This window comes from Apium graveolens, chromosome 10 (genome assembly GCF_009905375.1).
Source record: "Apium graveolens cultivar Ventura chromosome 10, ASM990537v1, whole genome shotgun sequence".
NCBI lineage: Eukaryota > Viridiplantae > Streptophyta > Magnoliopsida > Apiales > Apiaceae > Apium > Apium graveolens.
Window position 1 is genome coordinate 178,774,750 of NC_133656.1, and position 23,922 is coordinate 178,798,671.

The following is a 23,922-nucleotide window of genomic DNA, read 5'->3' on the forward strand; positions in this document are numbered from 1 at the left end:
ATTTATAAATAATAATTAAATGTTTGATGTTGGCGGGGATGTTGGGGGTTCGAACTTGTGAACTTGGTTAGTGTATTTTTTTATAAATATTAATATAAACGTTTGTTGTTGGCAGGATTCGAACCTAGAAATTTATTTGTAGTTTTATAAATAATAATATAAATGTTTGTTGTTGGCGGGATTCGAATCTGTAAGCTTGGTTGGTATATTTTTTTTAATATTCGGATGTAACGGTTATGACCATTTGTAGTTTTAATATTCGAATATTTCATTCTTAATATATGTTTGTTTCTATTATTTTCAAGATGTTTTTTAAAGTCTACAGATTATGCAGTTCTAGAAAATAAGATGGTTGTCGTCTTTGTTTGATATATAAGAAAAATCGTCTTTATACACTATGCCTAGACATTATGCAATACATTTTTTTAATCGATTTTGCAACCGAAACCGAAGCGATATAAACCGATCCGGAATTTTTAAAACCGAAACCGATCCGATGGATCGGTTGCGGTTGCGGTTTTTAATTTTAAAAACCGAAGACTTCCGGTTCCGGTTTTATCTAAAAACCGAACCGATCCGAGGATTGCTCCCCCTAGTTACGGGCAACATGCTCCCTTCCCTGGCAGGAAAAGACGGGAAAATTGAAAACTTTACTACTTGGCAGATAACACAATCATCTGTTATTTCCTAAAAAATCAAATTAAAAGTAGTACGGCAAGTCCAATCTGTTGGTTAAGAGGAGTTGAAAGTGTTCAATACTCGGTGATGATGAACCATTATGACAAGTAATTAAACTCAAGAAACATGTAAAAATTATGCAAGGTAGCAGCATTTGTTGTGCAATTCACAGGAGTATATTTAAGTGTATTCTTTTAACTATGGCCTCTTTGTATTAAAGGAGGGGCGGGTGGTGTCATCATGTCAGGATTACCAGTTTTGCCATCTTCTTCCCTGTCACAGAGCTCCCGGCTTGGATTGATATAATCCTCTGAAAATCGGGTAGGACTTGGAGTTTTGGCTTTAGTGATCTCTGCTGAAGAGCTAGCGGCAAATGTAATATGGAAATCTCCATCTTCACGTGGCAATGGAGAGATAGGTAACTGGATACTTCTGTCCAGATGTTTTCTGCATAACCTATCCTCTAAAATATCATAAGAATTCCCAGTACGTACTTCCTGAGCAAGGGTACACCAACAGCAGAAAAGCCACGATGCACAATCTGCAACAGCTGGCTTGCCACAACATGAATAATTTGGGGGCAAATTGAATCTCTTCCGCATCTGAATCCTCCAAAAGCCACCGTAGAGTAACCCAAAAATGCAAAGAAAGATTCCAACAAGCCCTAATGCCTGCCTGACAATTTCGTTGTTAATATTAATGGCAGCCAAATTGAAAATCCAAAAAGGAGCCAGACAAAAAAGGAGAAAGGTCGCAATGTGAACATACATGTTCCCGAATCCAAGTCTCTCCATATTCCATCCAAAAACACAAAACGAGCAGAACAAAGAGAGATATGCTGAAGATATGTCATCCCAAAAGTCAAGTATACCCCCACTCCATTGTGGTCTATTTTCCTCACTTTTTCCCTCATCTCTGGATGCAAATGAGAACCATCTTTCTAAAGATTTTGATCTCAGCTGGTTTGTCCTGCTAGCGCCAGCAGTGGTAATTTGCATTTGTGCTTCTTCATCTACTTCAAAATCGTAGTCCTTCCCTAGGGGGCTAACAATACAGTAAATACCAGCAATCGCTGGAGCGCCGATTGCAACTGAAATTGTTATTCCAACCCCAATTGGAGGCCGCTCTGATCTCTTGTACCCCACATTCAGACCACATAAGGCATATTGCGCAAAGCAGTTGAGATTCAGTAAAATTATTACAACCATGATATGTGCCCACTCATGAGGTTTGTAAGTTCCATTCTTGCAGTATATCTTCCTGAGTCTAGAAATGTCTTCTGGTCTCCATCTCAATAAAAGAATAAGATGGTATAACCGTTGGGGGTGTTGGTATAGACACATAAGGGTGAACAACGCATTGAGTATTTGGTTGTTGACTTCAAACCATGCATCTCTCTGGGACTTCCTCGGGAGGGCACTGTTTAACATTCCAGTCATAACAAGGAATAAAATGGCACCAGACACAGCAACACATACTATCCACACTAAAAGAACCATATTCATTGGATTTCTTATCCATTCTTTGCATATTTTCTTAAGACAATCCCAATCAATTTTCCGACTAAAAACCTTCTGCAAACGATCCCGAAAATTCTGACTATGAGAAGAAGGTACTTTACGGGAAATTTCATCCATAACCAAGGCATATTTCTGAAATTTAACAGATGGGGACTCCAAAGAACCAAAGTTAAGGAACCTTGTTCTGTTGGAATTAACAGCTGAGCTACTACCATCAGACCGACTTTGAGGGTCTTCACTTCTAATAACCTCTACTTGAGTAGTTTCTATTGTCAGAGGGACTCGACCCTTAACTTTAGAATCATTACATCCATTACCCCCTTCATTTTGTTCACCACTATCATTCAAAACCATCCTTTTAAATCACGTCCGTTTACAACCTCCAAAATCCCAAGAAGCAAGGTTTTCAATTCATAAACAATTTTGACTATCTTCTTCTCAGCTGAAGAAAACTATTCACAACGAGACGTGAACAGAATATCCTCCCAGGTCTGTTACCCGTAGAAGTGGAGCAACACTCATCTCACTATACCAAGAGAAAATTCAAGAAAAAAGTTTACTAAGTACTAGTAATTCTTTAGCTCTCGCAATGAAAATTGGAATCTTGGAATCAACTATAGCAATATAAGATTAACAAATCCACCCCAAGAACCCATAGAGAAAACCCATTATGATACTCAAAGAATATGATCAGCCAACACAAATAATAACTAATTCACATACAATCCTGTACATATAAAATTACACACATAAAAAGAATTAAACACATAGTGAAATTGCAGAAACAATAATCAAGAAAACACACAAATATAACTGACAAAGAATGTACGTGAGTAATGAACAAGAAGTAGATTAAACAAACATTGGATTGAAAAGATAATATACAGACATTTAGGCAATAGCATATATATGAATAGAGGTTTAGTAAATTAAAACAAAAAGGACAAAGATGATACCTTTGACATGTAAGAGAATCATGGGAGAGTTGTTGTTGTTGTGGAAGAGAAAGCAGTGGTTCCCTTTTGTTCTTGTTGTACTTCTTCTCCTGCTATGTAGTGTTTGGTCAGCTGATTGTAGGCTGGTTGCACTTTTGATTTTTATGGAATTTTATTTTATATATAAATCAATATCTCAGGACAGATATTATGATTTTTTTGTTTATATATAACAATATTTGTTACAATTGCTAGTCAAAATTCAATCGGCCTAACTTTGAAAAGTCAAGATATTAATGAATAAATGGATTTAATAATCAAAAGGTTATATTATATCAGGATATTAATAAATTGATTATGTGAACTTGCATTACATACTGAATATTTTTGTGATGTATTATATTTATTTGAATTACTTATTGACATAGATGTACTTTCCGAAATAAAATTTAGAATACTATTTCGGAATGTTGACATGTAAATTCAAATCAGTACTAGGTTTTTAAGAAGGTAAAATATTCCTTGCTTGAGCTCAAAATTCTGTCCCTCTCTTTTTGTTTTCACGTGTTGAAATGCTGGGTGCTAGCACGTTGCACGTGGACTAAAAGTCTGTAAATGAATTGTACCCTGAAAAGGAAGTTAGAAATGGTAAAAGTTTCACTTGACAGAATTTAAAGAAAGCTACAAAAACTGCAACTTACGTCTCTTGTAAAGGTTCAAAGCCATGGAGTAGAGATAATAGTTTCAAATATTTGTCAGCTAGTGGGAATCACAAGACATCAATTTAAGAATAGCAAATTTCACGTAGCATATTCGCAGAAAGAATTATCAGCACTAGGATGCCAATAGTGATAGTTTTATAAAGACAGCAGCAAAATGAAAGTTATGAGCTAGAGAATTGTAGAGCCAAAGCTTCATTCATATATTGCTCAAAAGTAGATCTAGAAAAGCTCACAAACACAGCACCTGCTCATCCCATATATCCTGATGGGAATGACAGCAAGACTAACAGAAAGATTCCTTTTGACAGGAAAAGTCTAAGATACCCTCCTGAATATTATTACAGACGTAAAAGTGCAGTGAAATAAATGAAATAAACAAGGCAAATACTAGAAGAGGAAATAGGTGACTAGTTCCATTACTCCCCCTCAAGCTAGGAGGGGAGCTCAGCTGCAGCTCCAAGCTTGTTCAACAGAGTATAGTGTTGCTTGGAAGAGAGGGCTTTGGTGAAGATGTCTGCGATTTGGGCATGTGAGGGAACTTGCTTGGTCAGAATGGAGCCTTCAGTGACTTTGTCTCTAATAAAATGCAGGTCTACCTCAATATGTTTGGTGCGCTCGTGGAGAACGGGATTAGCTGCTATAGCAAGGGCCGCCTGATTGTCACAGTGCAAGATTGTCGGAGGTAAGTTGTGAAGACCCATATCTTTTAACAATGCAGATAACCAGGTCACCTCACAAGTTGCAAGAGCCATGGAACGGTATTCTACTTCAGCACTTGAACGAGCCACAACTGGCTGTTTCTTAGTTTTCCAGGAAATAGGTGACGAGCCCAACAGAACACAGAAACCAGTGGTAGAACGTCTGGTCATGGGACAGGTGGCCCAATCACTGTCACTATAGGCCTTGAGTTCAGCAGCTGTAGACGAAACAAGTAATATACCTTGACCTGGATTTAAAGTGATATATCTCACTAGTTTCTTAGCAGCTTCCATATGTTGACTCGTTGGATTTTGCATAAACTGTGTCAATATGTGTACAGAAAAAGCGATGTCTGGACGCGTGATTGTGAGATATATTAGTTTACCAAGAAGGCGTTGGTAAGGATGAGGGTCCCTGAGATATTCACCAGTGTCAGCCTTGAGGCGAAGATGAATATCCATTGGAATTTTTAGAGGAGTTGTATCTACCAGGCCACATTCAGTAATCAAATCAACTGCATATTTCTTTTGAGACACAAAAAATCCAGCAGCAGACCTGGTGATTTCAAGACCCAAGAAGTAACTCACATCACCTAGATCCTTCATTTTAAACGTTGAGGAGAGCATGGATTTTAGAGTTGTAATCTCAGACATATCATTTCCTGAAAGAAGGAGATCATCGACATAAACAAGGACGAGAGTTATAGAAGATTCCTTAGTTTGTGTGAATAAACTATAATCTGAAAGAGATTGAGTGAACCCCAGAGTTTTTAGTGTGGATGATAATTTACTGAACCAATTTCGAGGCGCCTGTCGAAGTCCGTAAAGAGATTTTTTGAGCTTACATACCATGGTAGGCTTGGAAGAAGAGAACTCCCCCTGATTTAAAGTTACTCTGCAGCCATAGTGAGTATATCCTTTTGGCATTTTCATATAAACAGTTTCATATAAGTCCCCATGAAGAAATGCGTTTGTGACGTCCATTTGTTGTACAGACCAATTCTGTAGAGCTGCTACTGCAAGAAGTGCACGCATTGTTGTCATCTTGGCAACAGGGGCAAAGGTGTGTTCATAATCTACACCATAGATTTGCTTACAGCCCAAGATGACCAACCTAGACTTGAACCTTTAAACTGATCCATCCGAGCCAAACTTCATTTTATACAACCACTTGCATCCGATAGCTTTTTTATCAGGTGGTAAGGAAGTGATTTCCCAGGTGTCATTGGCTTCGAGAGCATCCAATTCAACATTCATGGCCTGGACCCAGTTGATATCTTGCACTGCTTGTTTGAAACTGATAGGGTCTGATTTAGATGTTAAGGATGACAGAAGACAGGTAAACATGGGTGTGACAGACTGAGATGGTATAGCAAAATTAGCAGAGGGGTTGGAAAAAGGTTTAGTGATATAAGACTCCATCCAAACTGGCGGCTTATGGGTTCTGGTTGTTCTTCTAGGAGGTGTGAGGTCCTTGTCTTGGTTAGAATGAGTCACAGGTGTGTTGGTGACTGGAGAATCTGAGGTATCAAACTGAGTTGTGTTTTCAGGATGCGTATTGGTATTTTGAGAGTTAACATCAGGAGCTACAACAATAGCAGGTTGTGTGACTGGAAAAATATCATCATCATAATAAGGCTTGGGTTGAGTACTAGGCATAACAGTTGGCAAATGATGCATATATGGGTTGGATGTGGTTGAATTTAAAGGAAAGATGAGCTCATTGAAAGTTACATCGCGAGACACAAAAGGTTTCATAGTTCTAAGATCAAGCAATCTATATCCCTTTTGAGTGGGAGGGTATCCTATAAAAACACAGGGCACACCTCGAGGTGCCAATTTATCAGACGTGTGATCAGGATTAGAAGAAAAAGCTAAACAACCAAAAGACCTGAACTCGCTATAATCAACAGGCTTATCATATAAAAGCTCATAAGGGCATTTGTTGTCAAGAACAGAGGAAGGTAACTTGTTTATAATGAAGATAGCAGTGAGCACAGATTCCCCCCAGAAAGATATTGCCAACCCTGACTGAAACATGAGAGCCCGCGCCACTTCAAGCACGTGTCTGTGCTTTCGTTCAACTCTCGAGTTCTGTTGTGGTCTGTAAACACAGGAGGTCTGGTGCACTATTCCTTGTGATTGAAAGAATTCTCTACATGCTGCCGTGTCGAACTCAAGAGCATTGTCGTGTCGAACTCAAGAGCATTGTCAGATCGAACAACGGCAATAGAGGCATCAAACTGTCTTTGAACAAAACTACAGAATAATTTTAGTGAATGCAAATACTCTGACTTGTGTTGCAGTAAGTAGATCCATGTCATTCTAGAGAAATCGTCCACTATTGTGAGAAAGTATTTGAACTTCTGTCTTGTAACCACCTTATAAGGACCCCAGATATCCGTATGAATAAGAGAAAAAGCCTTTGATGCACATGATTCACTTAGCTGGAATGGTAGTTTTGTAAATTTTGCCATGGGACATGTTAAACATACTGTTCCACAGGCATGAACACAGTGTTTGACACAATCAATGAATTTCAATTTCGACACCGGGGCATGTCCTAATCGATTGTGCCACACAGTGTACTGATCAGACAAAGTCGGAGTGGTGACACTCAAACATTCCACATTAGAAGCAGCAGAAAGAGCAGTATTAGACATGTGGTACAATCCATTTTCAACGATGCCTTTTGCTCTTACTGTGTGTGTTTCAGTATCAACAATAGTGCAGAATTTAGGACTAAAAACAGCATAACAAGCATTATCCTCAGACAATTTTTGAATAGACAACAAATTATGAGTGAAGTAGGGAACATACAACACCTTTAGTAGTCTCAGTCCATTCTTTAATTGCAAATCACCAGTGTGAGTAACTGCAGCCTTAGAGCCGGTGGGCAAATTGACTGTTAAGTTGGGTGGTGCAGCTTTAATGTTCCCGAGGAGACTCAAATTCGAGGTCATATGATTGCTTGCACCTGTGTCCACAATCCAATCTTCACAGACAGTTTGAACAGTCTGCACATTATCACACATAATCATGCCAGAAAAAGGTGAATCCAGCACATCATCTGCAGCTTCATAGCTCATGGATTGAGTATGTGTGGGCATGAGTTGCAGCAATTGTTGAAGTTGCTGAGGAGTGAAGGATATAGGTTGAGCTGATGCAGTAGTATCAACAGTTACATTGGCCGCCACAGGACCTTTTGAAGTATTTTTAGGATTATGCCATTTTCCAGCAGGAGAGTTGCCTCTGTTATTGACATTAGCTGGTCCTCTTGGTGGTTTATACTTATAATGCCATCTGGGGTAGCCAATGATATTCCAACAGTTATTATTAGTATGACCTTTTCCACCACACGCTCCACATGTAACAGGTTTGTCGACATTTACAGCCGTTTTAGTAAACATAGCAGACATTTCATTTTCATAGGAATAAGATTTATTAAGAATCTCGTTTTGAGATTCTTCCTGCTGAATAGCAGAACAAGCAGCTTCAACACTGGGCAGAGGAATCAACATAAGCAACTGACTACGTTGAGGAGAGTATTTATCATCAAGACCGTTTAGAAATTGAAATAACTTAGCCTCTTCTTTTTGGGCATGAATGGCTCTCAACAGAGCAGTAATATCGTCACTTACAGTTTTAACAGATGGTAAGAGATTCATAGACTCGAGTTCTTCCCATATACTACTAAGAGATGTAAAGTAATCAACAACAGTGCTACCATTTTGCTTAAGACCAAACAACTCTTTGCTTAATTTATACTTACGAGACCCATTAGTAAGCTGAAAACGCTTCTCTAATTGTTTCCATAACTCAGAAGCAGATGTAATAAACAAGACAGATTTTTTAATTGACTCGGAGATATTATTATGTATCCAAGAGATTACCATGCTATTACAAGTCTCCCATTGAACTGCTTCTGTCGTATCAGATGTGTTTTTGACCTCCGTACCATCTACAAATCCAAGCTTGCGCTTTGAGGAAAGCTGAATCTCCATGGATCGTTTCCAAGAGCGATAATCAGCCGCTCCTTCGAGTTTCGTAACGCTGATAGAAAGAGGGTTGTCTGATGGATGAAGAAACAATGGGTTTTGCATATCGGAGAAAGAAAATTTACTTCCTGATGTCATGATTAGAGTATAAAGACAAGCACAGCTCACTCTTTAATCACAACACTTCTGGATTACAAAGGAGCTTTAGATCTGAGCAAAAAGAAAGGACAATATGAATCAGAGAAGATGACTATGACTCTATTAATTCACTCAAATTTCATATGCGGCTCTGATACCATGATAGTTTTATAAAGACAGCAGCAAAATGAAAGTTATGAGCTAGAGAATTGTAGAGCCAAAGCTTCATTCATATATTGCTCAAAAGTAGATCTAGAAAAGCTCACAAACACAGCACCTGCTCATCCCATATATCCTGATGGGAATGACAGCAAGACTAACAGAAAGATTCCTTTTGACAGGAAAAGTCTAAGATACCCTCCTGAATATTATTACAGACAAATGTGTCATCACACATGTAAAAGTGCAGTGAAATAAATGAAATAAACAAGGCAAATACTAGAAGAGGAAATAGGTGACTAGTTCCATTAGTTTGAGCATTAATGACTTCAGATTCATCAGTGTGTAGCTCTTCTTCTGCATCATTAGCAACGAGCACACTCATTTCGTAAGCGTCCTTCCAGTCCCGAGCAGCCTCTGTGTTCTTCCCATTGCTAATCTGTTTAAGCTTCCGATAAGAGTTGATCAACTTCAGAACTTCAGCATGAAAGGGTTGAAAATCAACATATAACGACCTCAACCCCTTAAAGCAGTCATCACCCTTTTCGACTATGAGAGAAATGCTCATTTGATGTCCATTCGTTTCAAGATTTGACACAAATAAATCCATAAGTACAGCCGCTGCCTCCATACGCTTCTGGAGCGGAATTTTAGTATAAATACTTCGGCATCTACTGGATACAGGTTCTAACCATAACGGTTGGTCAATTACGAGCTTTGTATCTTCTTCTTCTGAAGAAGAAATTTCCAGGGGTATCATCTCCCTATCACTCATAACCACATCTTCTACTTCATTCAAGTGACCTAAATTTAAAACATATTTAAATAGAGACAAATCACAGGGAAAAAACAAAAAATTAGTAAGTTTTTAAGAACTTTATACACAAATCTCTCTCTGTCTCTCTCGCTCCCTCCCTCCCTCTCTCTAGCCCCCCCCCTCTCTCTCTCTCTGAAAACAAGCAAACAGAGGGACATTCTATACTTTAGCTCAGTACTCTTTTTTTTTCATTTTCCATCAAGATAGTAAATTATGTGTGTGTGTAATAAGAAAATGACCCCGAGCTAGGAAAGTGTGTATGTGTGTGAGACAGAGAGAGACAGAGAGACAGAGAGACAGAGAGAGAGACCTGCAGTGATGGTAGTAGTAGTAGTAGGAGGAGGAACGAGAAGATCTTCATTTTGTGGTTGAGGTTGTTGATGATGTTGGAGTTGTTCTTGTTCTTCGTGCTCTCGCCTCCCCCTCTGCACTTTGTTGCGCTTAGAATAAGTGTAAAATTTGGTGGGTTTTTTCTTAGGAGTACAAAGAACCTCAGTTTTCCTTGTTGCCATGTTTGATCTTGGTGTATTCACCATTTTTCTCTATAAATTCTTAAGCTTCCTTTTTTTTGAATCTTGATAAGATGAGTTGTAATGGCACTCCTGCTACAATATTCAACTGGGAATTTATATTATAGGATTTTACGAGATCTTTGTAAAAGATTTTCTACGCGCCAGGTTTTCAATCAAGAACCATTTAGTTTCTTGCTTCCATGCTTGAACTTTTAAATGCATATTAGTATGTGCTTTTAGTTTCTTCAAAATGATGAAATGAGGTTGTGTACATTACTGGTGAGTCCAGTACAGCATAGTTACAATCTAACATGTAATATCATCACTTTAAAACTGATTTTGTTAGTGTTCATACAATTATTATCAAGAGTAAAATGTACTGCCAAATAATTATTTCAAATGATATTGATCATGTAATAAGAAGTTAATGTCACTCCTAATACAAACACATTACTAAAGTGCCAGGAAGGAACACAAGGTATGCTAAAGGAACTTGTGCAGAAACATAGATTAAAACTGAATATTACTACTGGAACAAATGAATGTAGTTCTGAATGATCTATATGTGAAGGTGTTTGTCAAACAAGAATCACAGCATCAAGAGAACTCCTGTACCATATTTGTACATGATTAAATCAATTAAGCTTCAATCTTTTTAAGTTATAAAGATACAAATTTAACCACGAGAAAATGACATCTGAAATTGAACTCCAAAGGCACCAGCAGTTTTACACATTGAATCGATGCAAATGCATAGACGAAACATTTGTGCACAAACAACATGACCAATAGAGGCGGAGTTCAAATATCTTGCTGATATTCTGATGAACCTTCTAATTTTCATAAGCGTATCACTGTAACAAAGTATAACTGTTTATTTTTTTATCTATTAGACATGTTGCATCCCCATCTATCAACTGAACTCCTCACTTGATCACCTCATATGTTCAATAAATATGTCCCCTGTTCATTTATTACATTTTAGCTGAAACCAAACTAGTATCTTGCAAATAAACAAACTTTTAAAAGCAAAAGTTCGATAAACGACAGCTTAGCACATTCAGTAGTATTAACAGTCTCTTTTTTTAATAACAATGAGCTGCATTAGCAGCTTCATGTTTCGAAATCTTTTTAGCGACTATAAACATTCTCTTTGGGCTAACAAAATTTAAGCAGTTTACCTACAGCAACTCAACAAAATTCCCAAAGGTAAGAACCAGAGGAAGTATATATACAGTAATATAAAAGAACATGGTTGTATCTATAAGTTTACCATTAAACCATACGAATGGTAGAGGGTAAAGGAGAAGGGTAGAGTAGAGGAACAGAGATATCAAACATTGATGAATTTTGCAAGAGCTCAAGTCTTGCAAGGGAGATGACCAAGTCCGTCAACAGAACATACAAATTCTGCATTACGAATCTGTCCATTCAGGCATACAGAACAAATAGGAGCTTGACAAGAAGGCCATCAAAGGCACCATCAGTATCACAGGTTGAATATATGAAAAGACTAGGTGAAAGATTCATGCTAGAAGTACATAACAAAGACAGGTGGAGCAATGACGACAAACTCAATTTATCTGTTAGGAAGCAGTTCACTCTATCTGTTGTTTTTTATCACAAAACAAATAAAAGCATATGCTAGAGAATGATAGGTTTAAACTCGCGAGAAACATAAACAAAGGTATTTCCACATAATTATAGAAGCAACAATTTCTGAAAACAACACACAAAAGCAGCGTATTAGATTCGCAATTTCCAACCCATCAAAATGTCACATATGACAGAATAATGGTAGGAGTGTTGCAGCTACAAGGCTAAATGTCAACTGAGACCTATAAAAGTTTAAGTTTGAATATTTCCTCGGTACCTTCATACAAGGCCTTTCAAACGATTAACTGACCTCTGAATATTTTCATATTGAGCTTTTCTCTTTTCAGCAAGCAATAAAACCTCGTCACAATGATACCTCTTTGTTTCCAGATTCCCAATTCCAATTCTTTCTTTTTCCGCCTCCTCTATAAGCCTGTGTGTCTTAGCTATGAGCTTTTCAATTCTTTGCATTTTTGACTGGTAATCAGTTTGCGCAATGATCAGGTTACTTCCAGCATTGGCTAGCTCCTCCCTGGCAGCATTAACATCAGACATACTTTTTTCATAAGCAACTTTCAAATCTAAATCCGGGCATGTGTTCTTCTCGTTGACTTCTTTGAGTTCCTGAAAATGCTTGATCAACTTGCGAACTTCACCATGAAAAGCTCCATAATCAACTTTTAGTGACTTCAATCCGATGAAGCACTTATTAGCACTTCGCACCATGTCAGCAGTGTCCACTTTATGTGCAGTTTTTACTAGGTGTTTTACCAACTCATCCTTGAGTACAACCGCCGCAGCCATAAGTATTTCAAGATTCTCTCCTGAAGTTTCGATATGGGAAGGTGATTTGGATACGGGCATAAGCATTGATAAATGGTCAAACTGGGGTTTTGTTTCTTCTTCATCTGAGGATATATCAAGAAGCATTATCTCTTCACCTCCCATATTTTCAACTAGTGCTTCCTTTTCATGACCTACAACAACGTCATATGTCAGCATAGAGAACATTGTGCTGCTAAATTTCTAATGCAATAAGTAACACACTTGTGTACAGAGCTTAAAATAACATATTGAGAAACATGGATTATTTGCAACATAGCTCTCTACTTTTCATTATTCAGCAAATATGTAAATACACACAAACAACCATCTCTCTCCCTCTTGTTTTATTTTTATATCGACAAACTTGGAGTTTACTAAGACAACATAGCCTTTGGAATTAGTCCTTGATCAGAAGCACTTAGTTCTTTATTCCTTCAAACAGATATGTCTAATTTGTTTGTTTTTTCCTTTTAAAAGAAAATGGTCTTTATTTTATATTAACGTGAAATTGGAGTGTACTGAACCGATATTTTTAAGATACCAAAGAGGCTTCTTTAAGCAGAGTACGTACAGAAACCACCTTTAACAGATTGCAAAAATCAGGATAGCTAGTTTGAGGAACCCTTAGATATTACTGTCATTCTTCCTAGAAATTTTATGTACAAACACTATATACAAATCAACCTCACTTCAACGTTATATCATGTAATCCCTATGTATGCAATTAGTTTCCTAATTGCGGACGCATACCCTCTGGAAGCAGCTGAAAGAATTAAGGAATCACTCACAAATATGAAATAACCGTAATACAATAATAAACAATAATTTAACAATCGTACTTTGGAACAGATAAAAAAAAATCAATAATCATAAGTAGTACCATAATCAATAATATATATATAACTAAATCAGAAACTTTAAAACGTTGCTTGCAAAATTGCTGATACATAATCAGAACCAGTACCATATCCAGTAATCCATAACCGAGTATATAAGTTGTTTAAAAGCTAATTCTTAAAGTGCAAGTTACTCAGTTGATTTCCGGAAATTAGTTGAGATTAGAGACTTAGTTTGTGGATCGCGGTCTCACACACTAATCCCTAGGCTTTGAATTTGGAAACCTAAAGTAAAGTCACTTGCCCGTTGAAACTCTTACGTACTGATTCAAACGGGCGCTCCGGAATAGTGCTACCCTGATAAGAGGGGCAGGTCTCTACACAAGCAGGCGGTTGGATAGAGGTTCTGAAAGAACTACAGATAGGGAAAGTCACCTGCTAGGCTAGTACTTTTCTTTTATTGATAGTCAATCAATCATTTGTATACCATGGGCTAGCCTCCCCTAATTACAACACTGTGTGTGTCTCTTTCCAGAGCAAAGAAAAGAAAAGGGTAATGAGTTATTTTCATATATAAATGGTACTGGAGGAGGTTGAATGGCAAGATGGTCTTTTTCTTGATGCTGATGCACCTCCTCCGATATCATAAATGTATAAATACAACACCAAATATTGCCCAGACTCATAAATCTTAAATGACTCAGAAATATGGAGATCTCTTCTCTTACATTTTACATTTTACATTTTATAGCAAGTAAATGAATACGTAAAAAGAAACACAAAAGGATGACCTTCATTTTCTTGTTGTTGATCCTCCAACTTCTTGTTGTTGCTGTCCAAGTCCTTTGAGTACAAAAAATTTTAAAGACAACCAATCACTAGCAGTCTAAACAATAATGAACTACTAAAGTCCTGCATAAGTATAACACAAACATATTCGCACACACAAGCAGTATACACATAGTATTATCATTTCAAGTCCTTTGAGTGCAAATTATATAAAAGACAAAAACAATCAACTGGCAGCCTAACCAATCATGAACTACTCTAAAGTACTAAATAAGTATAACAAACACAATGGGCACACACAACCATTATACACATCGTATAATCATGTCTTGTGTAAGAAAAAGACCATCCTTCAAGTATAATAATGCCAATCACCTAATATCAAATTTCAAATTTATAACCGGATTTAAGTAATTTCTAACACAAACCATCATTCTTAAAAATTCTCAAGTTCTTACTGAGATTAGGATCAATAATTAAACTAGTCAAAAATCCAACACCATCATAACCAACAAAAAAATTCCACGCCACATTAAAAAACAAAACTCGAGATTTAAGTAATCTCTAACACAAACCATCATTCTTAAAAGTTCTCAAGTTCTTACTGACATTTGGACCAATAATTTAAATAGTCGAAAATAGGATATCATCATAATCACAAACAAATTTCCACACCACACTAAAAACCAAAACTCTAGATTTAAGTAATTTCTAACACAAACCATCATTCTTAAAAATTCTCAAGTTGTTACAGATATTAGGACCAATAATTAAACTAGTCGAAAACACTATCATCATAATTCTCAACAAATTTCCACACTGCATTAAAAACCAAAACTCGAGATTTACGTAATTTCTAACACAAAGCATCATTCTTAAAAAATTTCAAGTTGTTTCTAACATTAGGATCAACAATTAAACTAGTCGAAAATACGATATCAACATATTTACCAACAAATTTCAACACCACATTAAAAATGAAAAACTGGAGATACCGGAATTCATCTGTCGTTGAGCATTCCGTAACTGCTTCAAATAGAAAATCAAGCGAGTCTCGAACGTATCCATGTTCATATACTCATCCAAAGTTGAAGACACATTAAACATAGCCTTATCTAACACTCTAGTCAAATCAATTATTCTTTTCATGGGTACATGACTAGATAGTTGTTGCACTTTAACAATCAAATAATCATAAATCTTATTCTGCACAAATCTTCGAACTTCTGCATTTTGTGCCTGTGCATTACAACTTGAATTAGACATCTGTGTCACTGGCCTTATCATCATATCATTTGGTAAATAGGGTTGTAAATTCATCGTTTGGTTTATAAATATTCGAGAAATTGGGGGTGTTTTTTTTTATGATTTTACATGGGGGATTGTGATTATGAGAGGTGTGAATTGATGTTTGTGATCAAACCCCTAACTGGAGCATGTAATTTAGTGCTTAGTATACTTGTTAAAACCTAAACCCGACCCATTAATAATTCGTCATGGTTTCTATTGCCTTAAATTTATTTGATATACTTTTCGTATTTTGTGTAACTTTTAAATAAAAAATAGAAATAAAATATTTAAATAGGTCTTCATAGAATATACGACTATTTTATCGATATTTAATTAACGGGCGTATTCAATTTGAATTAAAAAAAAAAATTTCATGTGTATTCAATTTATATTTTATACTACCTCAGTCCCTCTCATTTCTTTACAGTTTTTTCACATGTTTGACACGTATTTTAAGGAAATTATAAATTATATTTCCGTAATTTAATATTTTCTTTTTTTGTATAAAAGTTTGAGCATTATATTTTTATTTAGAAGAAAAAAAAATTGAAAAAAAATTATGCAACTACATTTAATAAGAGAATTAAAGTGTGTGTCAAGCCCCCGTCCGCCAATGTAAAGAATATTTAAAAAAAATGATGATTTATTTCATAGAATGATATACTTTGATGGATTTGCAAGTATATTTATGTCTTCTGAAATTATATCAAACTCAATGAGATTTTAAAATATATATCATAATCTCTATTTGAAGTAGCAACATTCTACGGGATTTTTCAGCAACTCTACTAAAATCTGCATTAAATTAAAATTAGTAAATACCATTTATAACCCATGAATTATTATGAATCACCTAAACTTGTACTGCATATTAAAATTTTGATGAAGTAACAAAAGCAAAGAAGAATTACTTCAACAAGTTGGTGTGTTTTCTACTGCAAATGGATGAAAACTACCAACAACACACTAGAAAAAGATAAGGGTGCAGAGGGAACCTCAACTTTAGTCCTTCAAGCAAGCAAAAATACATGCATCAGCATTCAGCAGCACATACATGCAGCATCGCCCTGCAAGAGTAGAAGTAACCAGTTTTCATGAAAAGAAGGTGCAAGGCCTTGTGCTATGAAAAGTTACATTTACCAGAATGCAAGGAACTGTCTCAGCAAACTATTATTACATACTGACATAAGATTTCTCAAAAGATAAAGAAAGTTAGGGGTGGCCTTTCTATTGCTTGCGAGTTGCAACAAATGTTCAAGGAACTAAACACTAGACCAATATGTATAGCCCCCATATCATATCATATTGGAGGTGCAATGACTTTACTAAAACTAGTGTTGTTAAAGGCGTGTGCTTGTGAGAGCGAGAATTTGAGGGGTCAGGAATCGAGCTAAATGATTTGGAAGATTTTTATATGTTGAATGTTGAAAGTTATTGATGGATGCTATTCATTTATATTTCTATTATACAATGCCCTTAAACTAAATAAGAAGTATCATTGGCATCTGTGCATAGCCTACTCTAATCTTCTCTAGCTCAGGTACTACAGTCCTTGGGAGGTAGAGTGATCCCTTAGCAGAAGCCAAAAGTTAATTATGCGCATATTTGTATACAAAATAAATTATAAGAAAGCAAGCATGTAACTTTAATTGGCCCTAATTTGCAAATGAGATTCATGAAAGCCCGTTGCGACTACTTTCAAGATAAGGTGGATTTAAACCAGTCAAAAAATATCCCAGAAACTCGTTAATGGATTGGAACTAAAGATAGCATGTATATAACGAAGCTTGAGACCTGCCAAGTTGGAATGAAGTCACTACAAACACTCCCCTCCCCCCAAAAAAAAAACAAAATCAAAAAAAAAAAAGAAGCATAACATATATATGACCAAGCCCGAGACCTACCAAACTTAATGAAAGCAACAAATTGTCGCCAAAATATCCAAGTCCGTCAGCAGAACATACAGTTTTTGCAATATGAAGCTGTCCATTCCCAGACATAAAGAAAAAATCAGAGCTTGACAAAAAGGCCATCAAAGGCACCATCAAATATCACAGATTGAATATATGGAAAGACAAAGCTGAAAGATTCATGCAAGAAGAACGTAACAAAGATGGGTGTAGCAATATGACAACAAATTCTCATATTACAACTAAGATAGGTAATATCGTACCTTTTAAGTTCCTGCTGACATGCTGAGCCTTTCAATTCCGAAAGAACCTATATCTTAACCACTTGTACACAACAAGTCACTGCTTAGTATGCCAGAAATTAGGAAACATTTCACTCTACCTGTTGTTATTCATTACAAAACAAAATAAAAGCATATGCTAAAGAAGAATAAATGACAAATGACAAGAAAGATAAATCCACATAATTGTATAAGCAACAATTTTTTGGAAGCAATTAACAAAAACAGCGTTTAAAGTTCCCAATTTTCAAACCCAACAAATGTCACATATGATATGTTAATGGGTAGGAGTCTTGCAACTACAATGCTAAATGTCAACTGAGACCAACGAAGTGACAAGTCTAAATACTTCTCCAGTACCATCATACAAGGTCCTGCAATCGACCAAGTGCCCTCTGAATTTTTTCATATTGATCTTTGCTCTTTTCAGAAAACGATAAAACCTCATGACAACGATGCCTCTTGGTTTCCAAATTTGTAATCCCATTTTTTTCTTTATCTGCCTCCTCCTTAAGCCTCTGTGTCATAGCTATGAGCTTTTCAATTCTTTGCATTGTTAACTCATATTCAGTTTGCGCCTTGATCAGGTTGCGTTCAGCATTGGCTAGCTCCTCTCTGGCAGCATTAACATCAGACATACTTTTTTCATAAGCAACTTTCATGTCCAAATCCGGGCATGTGTTCTTCTCGTTGACTTCTTTGAGTTCCTGAAAATGCTTGATCAACTTGCGAACTTCACCATGAAAAGCGCTATAATCAACTTTTAATAATTCCAATACAGTGAAGCACTTATTGGCACTTCTAACCATGTCAGCAATGTCCAGTTTATGACCAGTTTTTACTAGGTGTTTCTCCAACTCATCCTTGAGTACAACCGCTGCAGCCATAAGTGTTTTGAGATTCTGTTCTGAAGTTTCGATACGGGAAGGTGGTTTGGATACGGAAACAAGCAGTGATAAATTGTCTAACTGGGGTTTTATTTCTTCTTCATCTGAGGATATATCAAGAGGCATTACCTCCCCACCTCCCATATCAACACGTGCTTCCTTTTCATGACCTACAACATTTTCATGACCTACAACAGCATCATACGTCAGCAGAGAACATCTTACTGCCAAATTTCTAATACATTAAGTAACACACAAAGTGTACAGAGCTTTAAAATAACACATACAGAAACATGGATTATTTGCAACATATAGCTCTTTAATTTTCAATATTCAGAAATTTTGTAAATACACATAAACAACCATCTCTCTCTCTCTCTCTCTCTCTCTCTCTCTCTCTTTCTCACACTTTTATATCGACAAACTTGGATTTTACTAAGACAGCAAGGTCTTTGGAATAAATCCTTGATCAAAAGCACTTAGTTTTTTACTCCTTCATACAGATATGTCTTATTTTTTTGTTCTTGCCTTAAAAGAAAAAATGGTTTCTCATTTTTATATAGACTTGAAGTTGGAGCTTACTGAGCTGATAAATTTAAGATAGCAAAGGGGCTTCTTTAAGCAGAGCACGTGGGAGAAACAGAAACCACCTAATAACAAAATTACAAAAATTGGGATAGCTAGTGAGGAACTCTTAGATGTTGTCATTTTTCCAAGAAATTTTAAATACAAGCATTGTATGCAAATCAACCTCACTTCAATATTACATAATGAAAACTCTATGTACGGCAATCAGTTTCCTAAATACAGACTCATACACTCTGGAAGCAGCCGAAAGAATAAAGGAACCACTCACAAATATTCATGATACAATAATAGACAATAACTAATAATCATACTAAGCAACAAAGAAAATAAATTCAATAATCATAACTAGCACCATAATCAATAAATCTTTTTATAACTAAATTAGAAGACTTAAAACTTTGTTGGCAAATTGCTAACACATAATCATAACCAGTACCATATCGAGTAGGACATAACCTAGTTCATAAGTTGTTTAAAAACTAACTCTTGAACTTAATAAAGTGCAAGTTACTCGGTTGATTTTCGCAAATCAGTTGAGACTAGAGCCTGGGCTAGGCTCCTCTAATTCCACCACTGCGTGTCTGTCTCTTTCCAGAAGCAAGAAGAGGGTAATGAGTTATTTTTATATATAAAAAAGATTGTACCTGAAGGAGGTTGAGTGGCAAGATGATCTTGCTCTTGATGCTGATGCCTCTCATCTAGAATCATAAATCTAAAATTACTCAGAAACATGGAGATCTCTTCTCTTACATTTTACAATTTCTAGCAAGTCTTTAAATTAACACATAAAAAAGAAACACAAAAGAGTGACAAGATGACCTTCAGTTTCTTGTTGTTGCTCCTCGAATGTTCCTCTCTGAACATCTTGTTGTTGTTGGTCAGGTTGTTGTTGTTGCTGTGGAAGCCCTTTTGCTCTCCTCTGCAATTTCTGGCGTTTGACAGAACCAGAACCACTTATTTCTTCTTGCTTAGCTGTAAATACAACTACATTTCCTTTTTAGACTTGTTTGATCTTCTAGTAACCACCATTTTTTTCTCTTTTGCAGCTTTGTTTTTCTTGATAATGGAGATGTTACTTCAAGGCGTTCTAATCGGGGTTTTAAAATGGTACATATCAAGATTTTGTAAAGATTTTTACATGATATACTAGTGTACGGCAAGGCCACAACTGTACTCTACCTGCTCTGTACTTTGAATCTGAAACGACAAATGTCATAGTACAGATGTCATCCAAGAGTACTAGGTACTTAATATTTATTTTTTTAAGCCAAAAATATTCAGGTTGAGTTTGGTGTATTTTGTTGATGTAAATGTTGTGCTTGTCAATATTTTAATGAATATATTATTCACGTAAATAATAAAAATTCTATTTATAAAGTATATCCTTTATTATATATAATAAGCGTACTTATTCTCCAAAACTTGGGTCATGCAGCATTAAAATTATCCTTCATATGATATAATAAAAAGTAGACAGTTAAAATTATATCTTATGAGAATAAGTATATTTTTAATAATAATCATAAATTGAAAATGATTATATTATTCTAATCCTATTCAAACACTATTTGCGATAAAATGTTCTAATATAATCCTATATATAATATGATTATTGATTTAACGAATCATAAATATAAAAAGATTACATTATTATATTACTCTTTAAACCAAAAATATGATATAATGATACAACAGTAGATAGAATATGATTAGATATTATATTATATATAATTGTAATATAATAACTCATCCGTATATATTTCAAAGTATATGCATATTTATTCCAACAATATTACAATAAATTATCAAAAATAATTGCAACAACGTCAGAAATAACTGCATTAAAAAATTAAAAAAAAATAAAAATAAAAAGGTAAATTTTAAAAAATCGTGCGTCGCTCGAATTACAAGTTAGTTATTTTAAATAGAGTAAGAAACATACATGTGGTTAAAATTTTCATAAATTAACAAAATATTGGCCCTGATTTAAATATGAGGTTAATGGCCAAATTTATTTCTCGACTTTTGAATATGCAGCGCCTGTCAAGTTCCGTTAACTATGCGCCGTTAACTAAATAAAATTATATTAAATCACGGAGTGTTGGTAAACTTTTATCCCAATTTTCAAATTATTGGCCAGACAGAATTTTTTTTTTATAATTAATATTTTTTTATAAAAAGCCAAATATATAAAAGGAACAACCCCAATCCAATTACAAACCCAATTGAAAATGGGCCATAATTCATATCATACCAACTCTAAACATCCATAACCACCAAACATAACTTACTAATAATTAAACCATTAAAACATCCATTAAATACTAATTAATCATAAAATTAAAATGAACTAAACAACTTTTGGGTTACCCCAACAGCCTTTTACAGCCCATCTTCTTCTTCCTGTGACCAACCAAACTAGGAGCACCAGATCAAAACTCCATCTCCTCTGCCAAACCCTGTGCATTACCAGCACCAGCACCATCTCCAGCACCAGCTCCACCCGGGACTCCTATCGCCGACAAACCAACCACAATTTCCGGTCCATCCAAATCAGCCCCAGCAACATTCCATCCCGCATCAGCTTTTTTATCATTCAAACCCAACCCTAACCCTTAACCTTGATCACCATTCACCTCTGCATTCTGAGGCAAGTCCTCTTCCTGGGGTTCAAAAATCTCGTCTTCCATCACTGCTGGCTCAATTTCACTCTGCCTCACTGCTCTAAACCTCTGATCAATACTTCCCAAACCCATATCCAAATATCATAGCTCCTCAATTCTACCAAAATCTTCTTCCACTATAACCATCCTATTCCAGTGATTTGCTTCATACTCAGCAATGTATGCAGCAAGTTTATTGGCTTCTCTATCCACCAGCCTTAACTCACACTTATAGTTTTTGTCCACCTTTCTCTGATTGAGTTGCCACATCACATGCTCATATCTTGGCCTCCCTCCTACTACTGTTGAATTAAACAAGTCCCAGTAGGCATCCACATGGTCAGTCTCAAGGATAAGCTTCTTGTAGCCCTTGAAGTAGGCTTCCTTAAGACCTTCCAGAAGAGCATGAAACTCATTTTCTCTCTGATCAAAAAACCCTAAATACCCTCCAGTCATATGAAAAATGACTCCCACTTAATCCCTAAAAACAACCCCAATACCTGAGTGTTGACCATTAGGCAAAGCTTCATGAGAAAAGAAGTTATGCACATTACACTTCACTATACCTTTGCTTGGCATAATCCATCTAGCATTGAAGTTGACATTCTCCTCCTCCATTTTATCTATCTCAGTAAAGAACTAAAACAAAACCCTAAAAACACACTCTTCTTGACTGCATAATTTTTTATCTGAAATGTGACTCTTAAGATGTACACTTGCATGCATAGATACCCTTTAAATACTGCTGCCAGATGTATCCTCTAGACTACTATAATAACTCTACCGCCTCTAGTACTACTCCGCCAAGAAAACGTTTACACTTCCGAGGGGGGAATCTATATCTTTTCAGTTTCCCCAAGCAAACCCCAACAAAAACCATAATAGCACTACTCCCAAATAATTATGCCTATTAAAGTCTATTAAAATGAGAAACTACACTAATCTCCCAAAATCATAATTTTACCCCAAGTAACATTATTTAATAATCTCCAAATTATTTTAAAGAAACTCCTCTTTTTGCATGTCAATCTGCCAAACTATTCCAATTTCTGCTCACGTACCTTAACTGAACTTCCAACCGATTTTCATTCCAAAGATTCTTCTGAATTGCTTCCAAATCCATCTGCTTGACCATCTTCAAATTATCAGAGAAGACTAAAATGTTACTCTTTTCCCATATGCTACCTTTCAAAATTTTGAATAACACTTCTAAAGCATAACATTCTACATTATAAACATTATATACAGTTGCAGGACCAGCAAATTACAGCAAGACTTCCCCTGATGCAGCATGAATTACACCTAATTCCAACCATAACCTCGCCTTTATCCTCTTTTTTAATGCTACCATCTATAAATGCCACAACATCAGCTTTACACTTGTTGACCTTATCCCACCATGAATCCTTTTTACTTGCTAAGATCACTCCCACCGGATTATGAATCCACCAATCAACTTTTTTCTTACTAATAACACCAGTAGCAATACCCCACTCCAATGCTCTTCTTTGAATTAAAGTATAAACTTGCTTACAATCTGAACTTTTGAGCTAAAAACACAATGATTCCTATGCAGCCTAATAGTCCAGAGAGTAGATATCAAAATAGTGGACCAAGCCGCCTTGAGATTTATTTGTTTAAAAAAGTTCATGGACTTCCACATGGAATCCAAATCTTCAATGTACACCCTGTTATTTAACCCCCGCCAACTTAATACTAACAACCAAATATTTATGGAAAACATACACTTCCAAAACCAATGAACTTGATTTTCCTGATCCAAAGCACACAACTTACAGTCACTGAAATTCTTTATTCTATTAGCTAACCACAATTTGGTAGGCACTATTCCTCACTGCACTTTCCAAATAAATAGTTTAACAGTCTCAGGGACTTTGAATTTTCACATAAACTCCCAGTGTACATCAGAAGACCTAGATTCTATACCACTGAATAGATCATAGGCCAATTTTGTGTTAAAAGACTCCATTAATGGAACCCAAATCAACTTGTCCTTTCTATCAGCCAGCTGAACTGAATCCACTATCAAGTTCAGATCTCTCAATTCATCTAATTCTCA

General features: G+C 35.9%; 2 protein-coding genes across 11 annotated transcripts; both read right to left on the reverse strand.

Annotated features, from left to right (window-relative positions):
- Nucleotides 1–707: 707 nt before the first annotated feature.
- On the reverse strand, nt 708–3,280 carry LOC141693352 (uncharacterized). 2 transcript variants are annotated; one of them, XM_074498427.1, is made up of 3 exons: nt 3,155–3,280; nt 1,447–2,724; nt 708–1,353 (listed from the first exon to the last, which is right to left on the reverse strand). In XM_074498427.1, exons 2-3 carry the CDS (start codon nt 2,550–2,552, stop codon nt 873–875), a joined length of 1,587 nt encoding a protein of 528 aa, XP_074354528.1. In that variant the 5' UTR covers nt 2,553–2,724; nt 3,155–3,280; the 3' UTR covers nt 708–872. The 2 variants fall into 2 exon arrangements, with proteins under 2 accessions (XP_074354528.1, XP_074354527.1); XM_074498426.1 differs by having other exon boundaries at nt 708–2,724.
- Nucleotides 3,281–11,851: 8,571 nt separating this feature from the next.
- On the reverse strand, nt 11,852–20,399 carry LOC141690069 (uncharacterized). 9 transcript variants are annotated; one of them, XM_074494663.1, is made up of 7 exons: nt 19,999–20,398; nt 19,824–19,877; nt 17,687–18,779; nt 17,418–17,495; nt 16,509–16,580; nt 14,226–14,277; nt 11,852–12,750 (listed from the first exon to the last, which is right to left on the reverse strand). In XM_074494663.1, the coding sequence occupies exon 3, from the start codon at nt 18,733–18,735 to the stop codon at nt 18,067–18,069; it is 669 nt and encodes a 222-aa protein (XP_074350764.1). In that variant the 5' UTR covers nt 18,736–18,779; nt 19,824–19,877; nt 19,999–20,398; the 3' UTR covers nt 11,852–12,750; nt 14,226–14,277; nt 16,509–16,580; nt 17,418–17,495; nt 17,687–18,066. The 9 variants fall into 9 exon arrangements, with proteins under 9 accessions (XP_074350764.1, XP_074350761.1, XP_074350760.1 ...); XM_074494660.1 differs by having other exon boundaries at nt 14,226–15,462; XM_074494659.1 differs by having other exon boundaries at nt 15,219–16,580.
- Nucleotides 20,400–23,922: the final 3,523 nt, after the last annotated feature.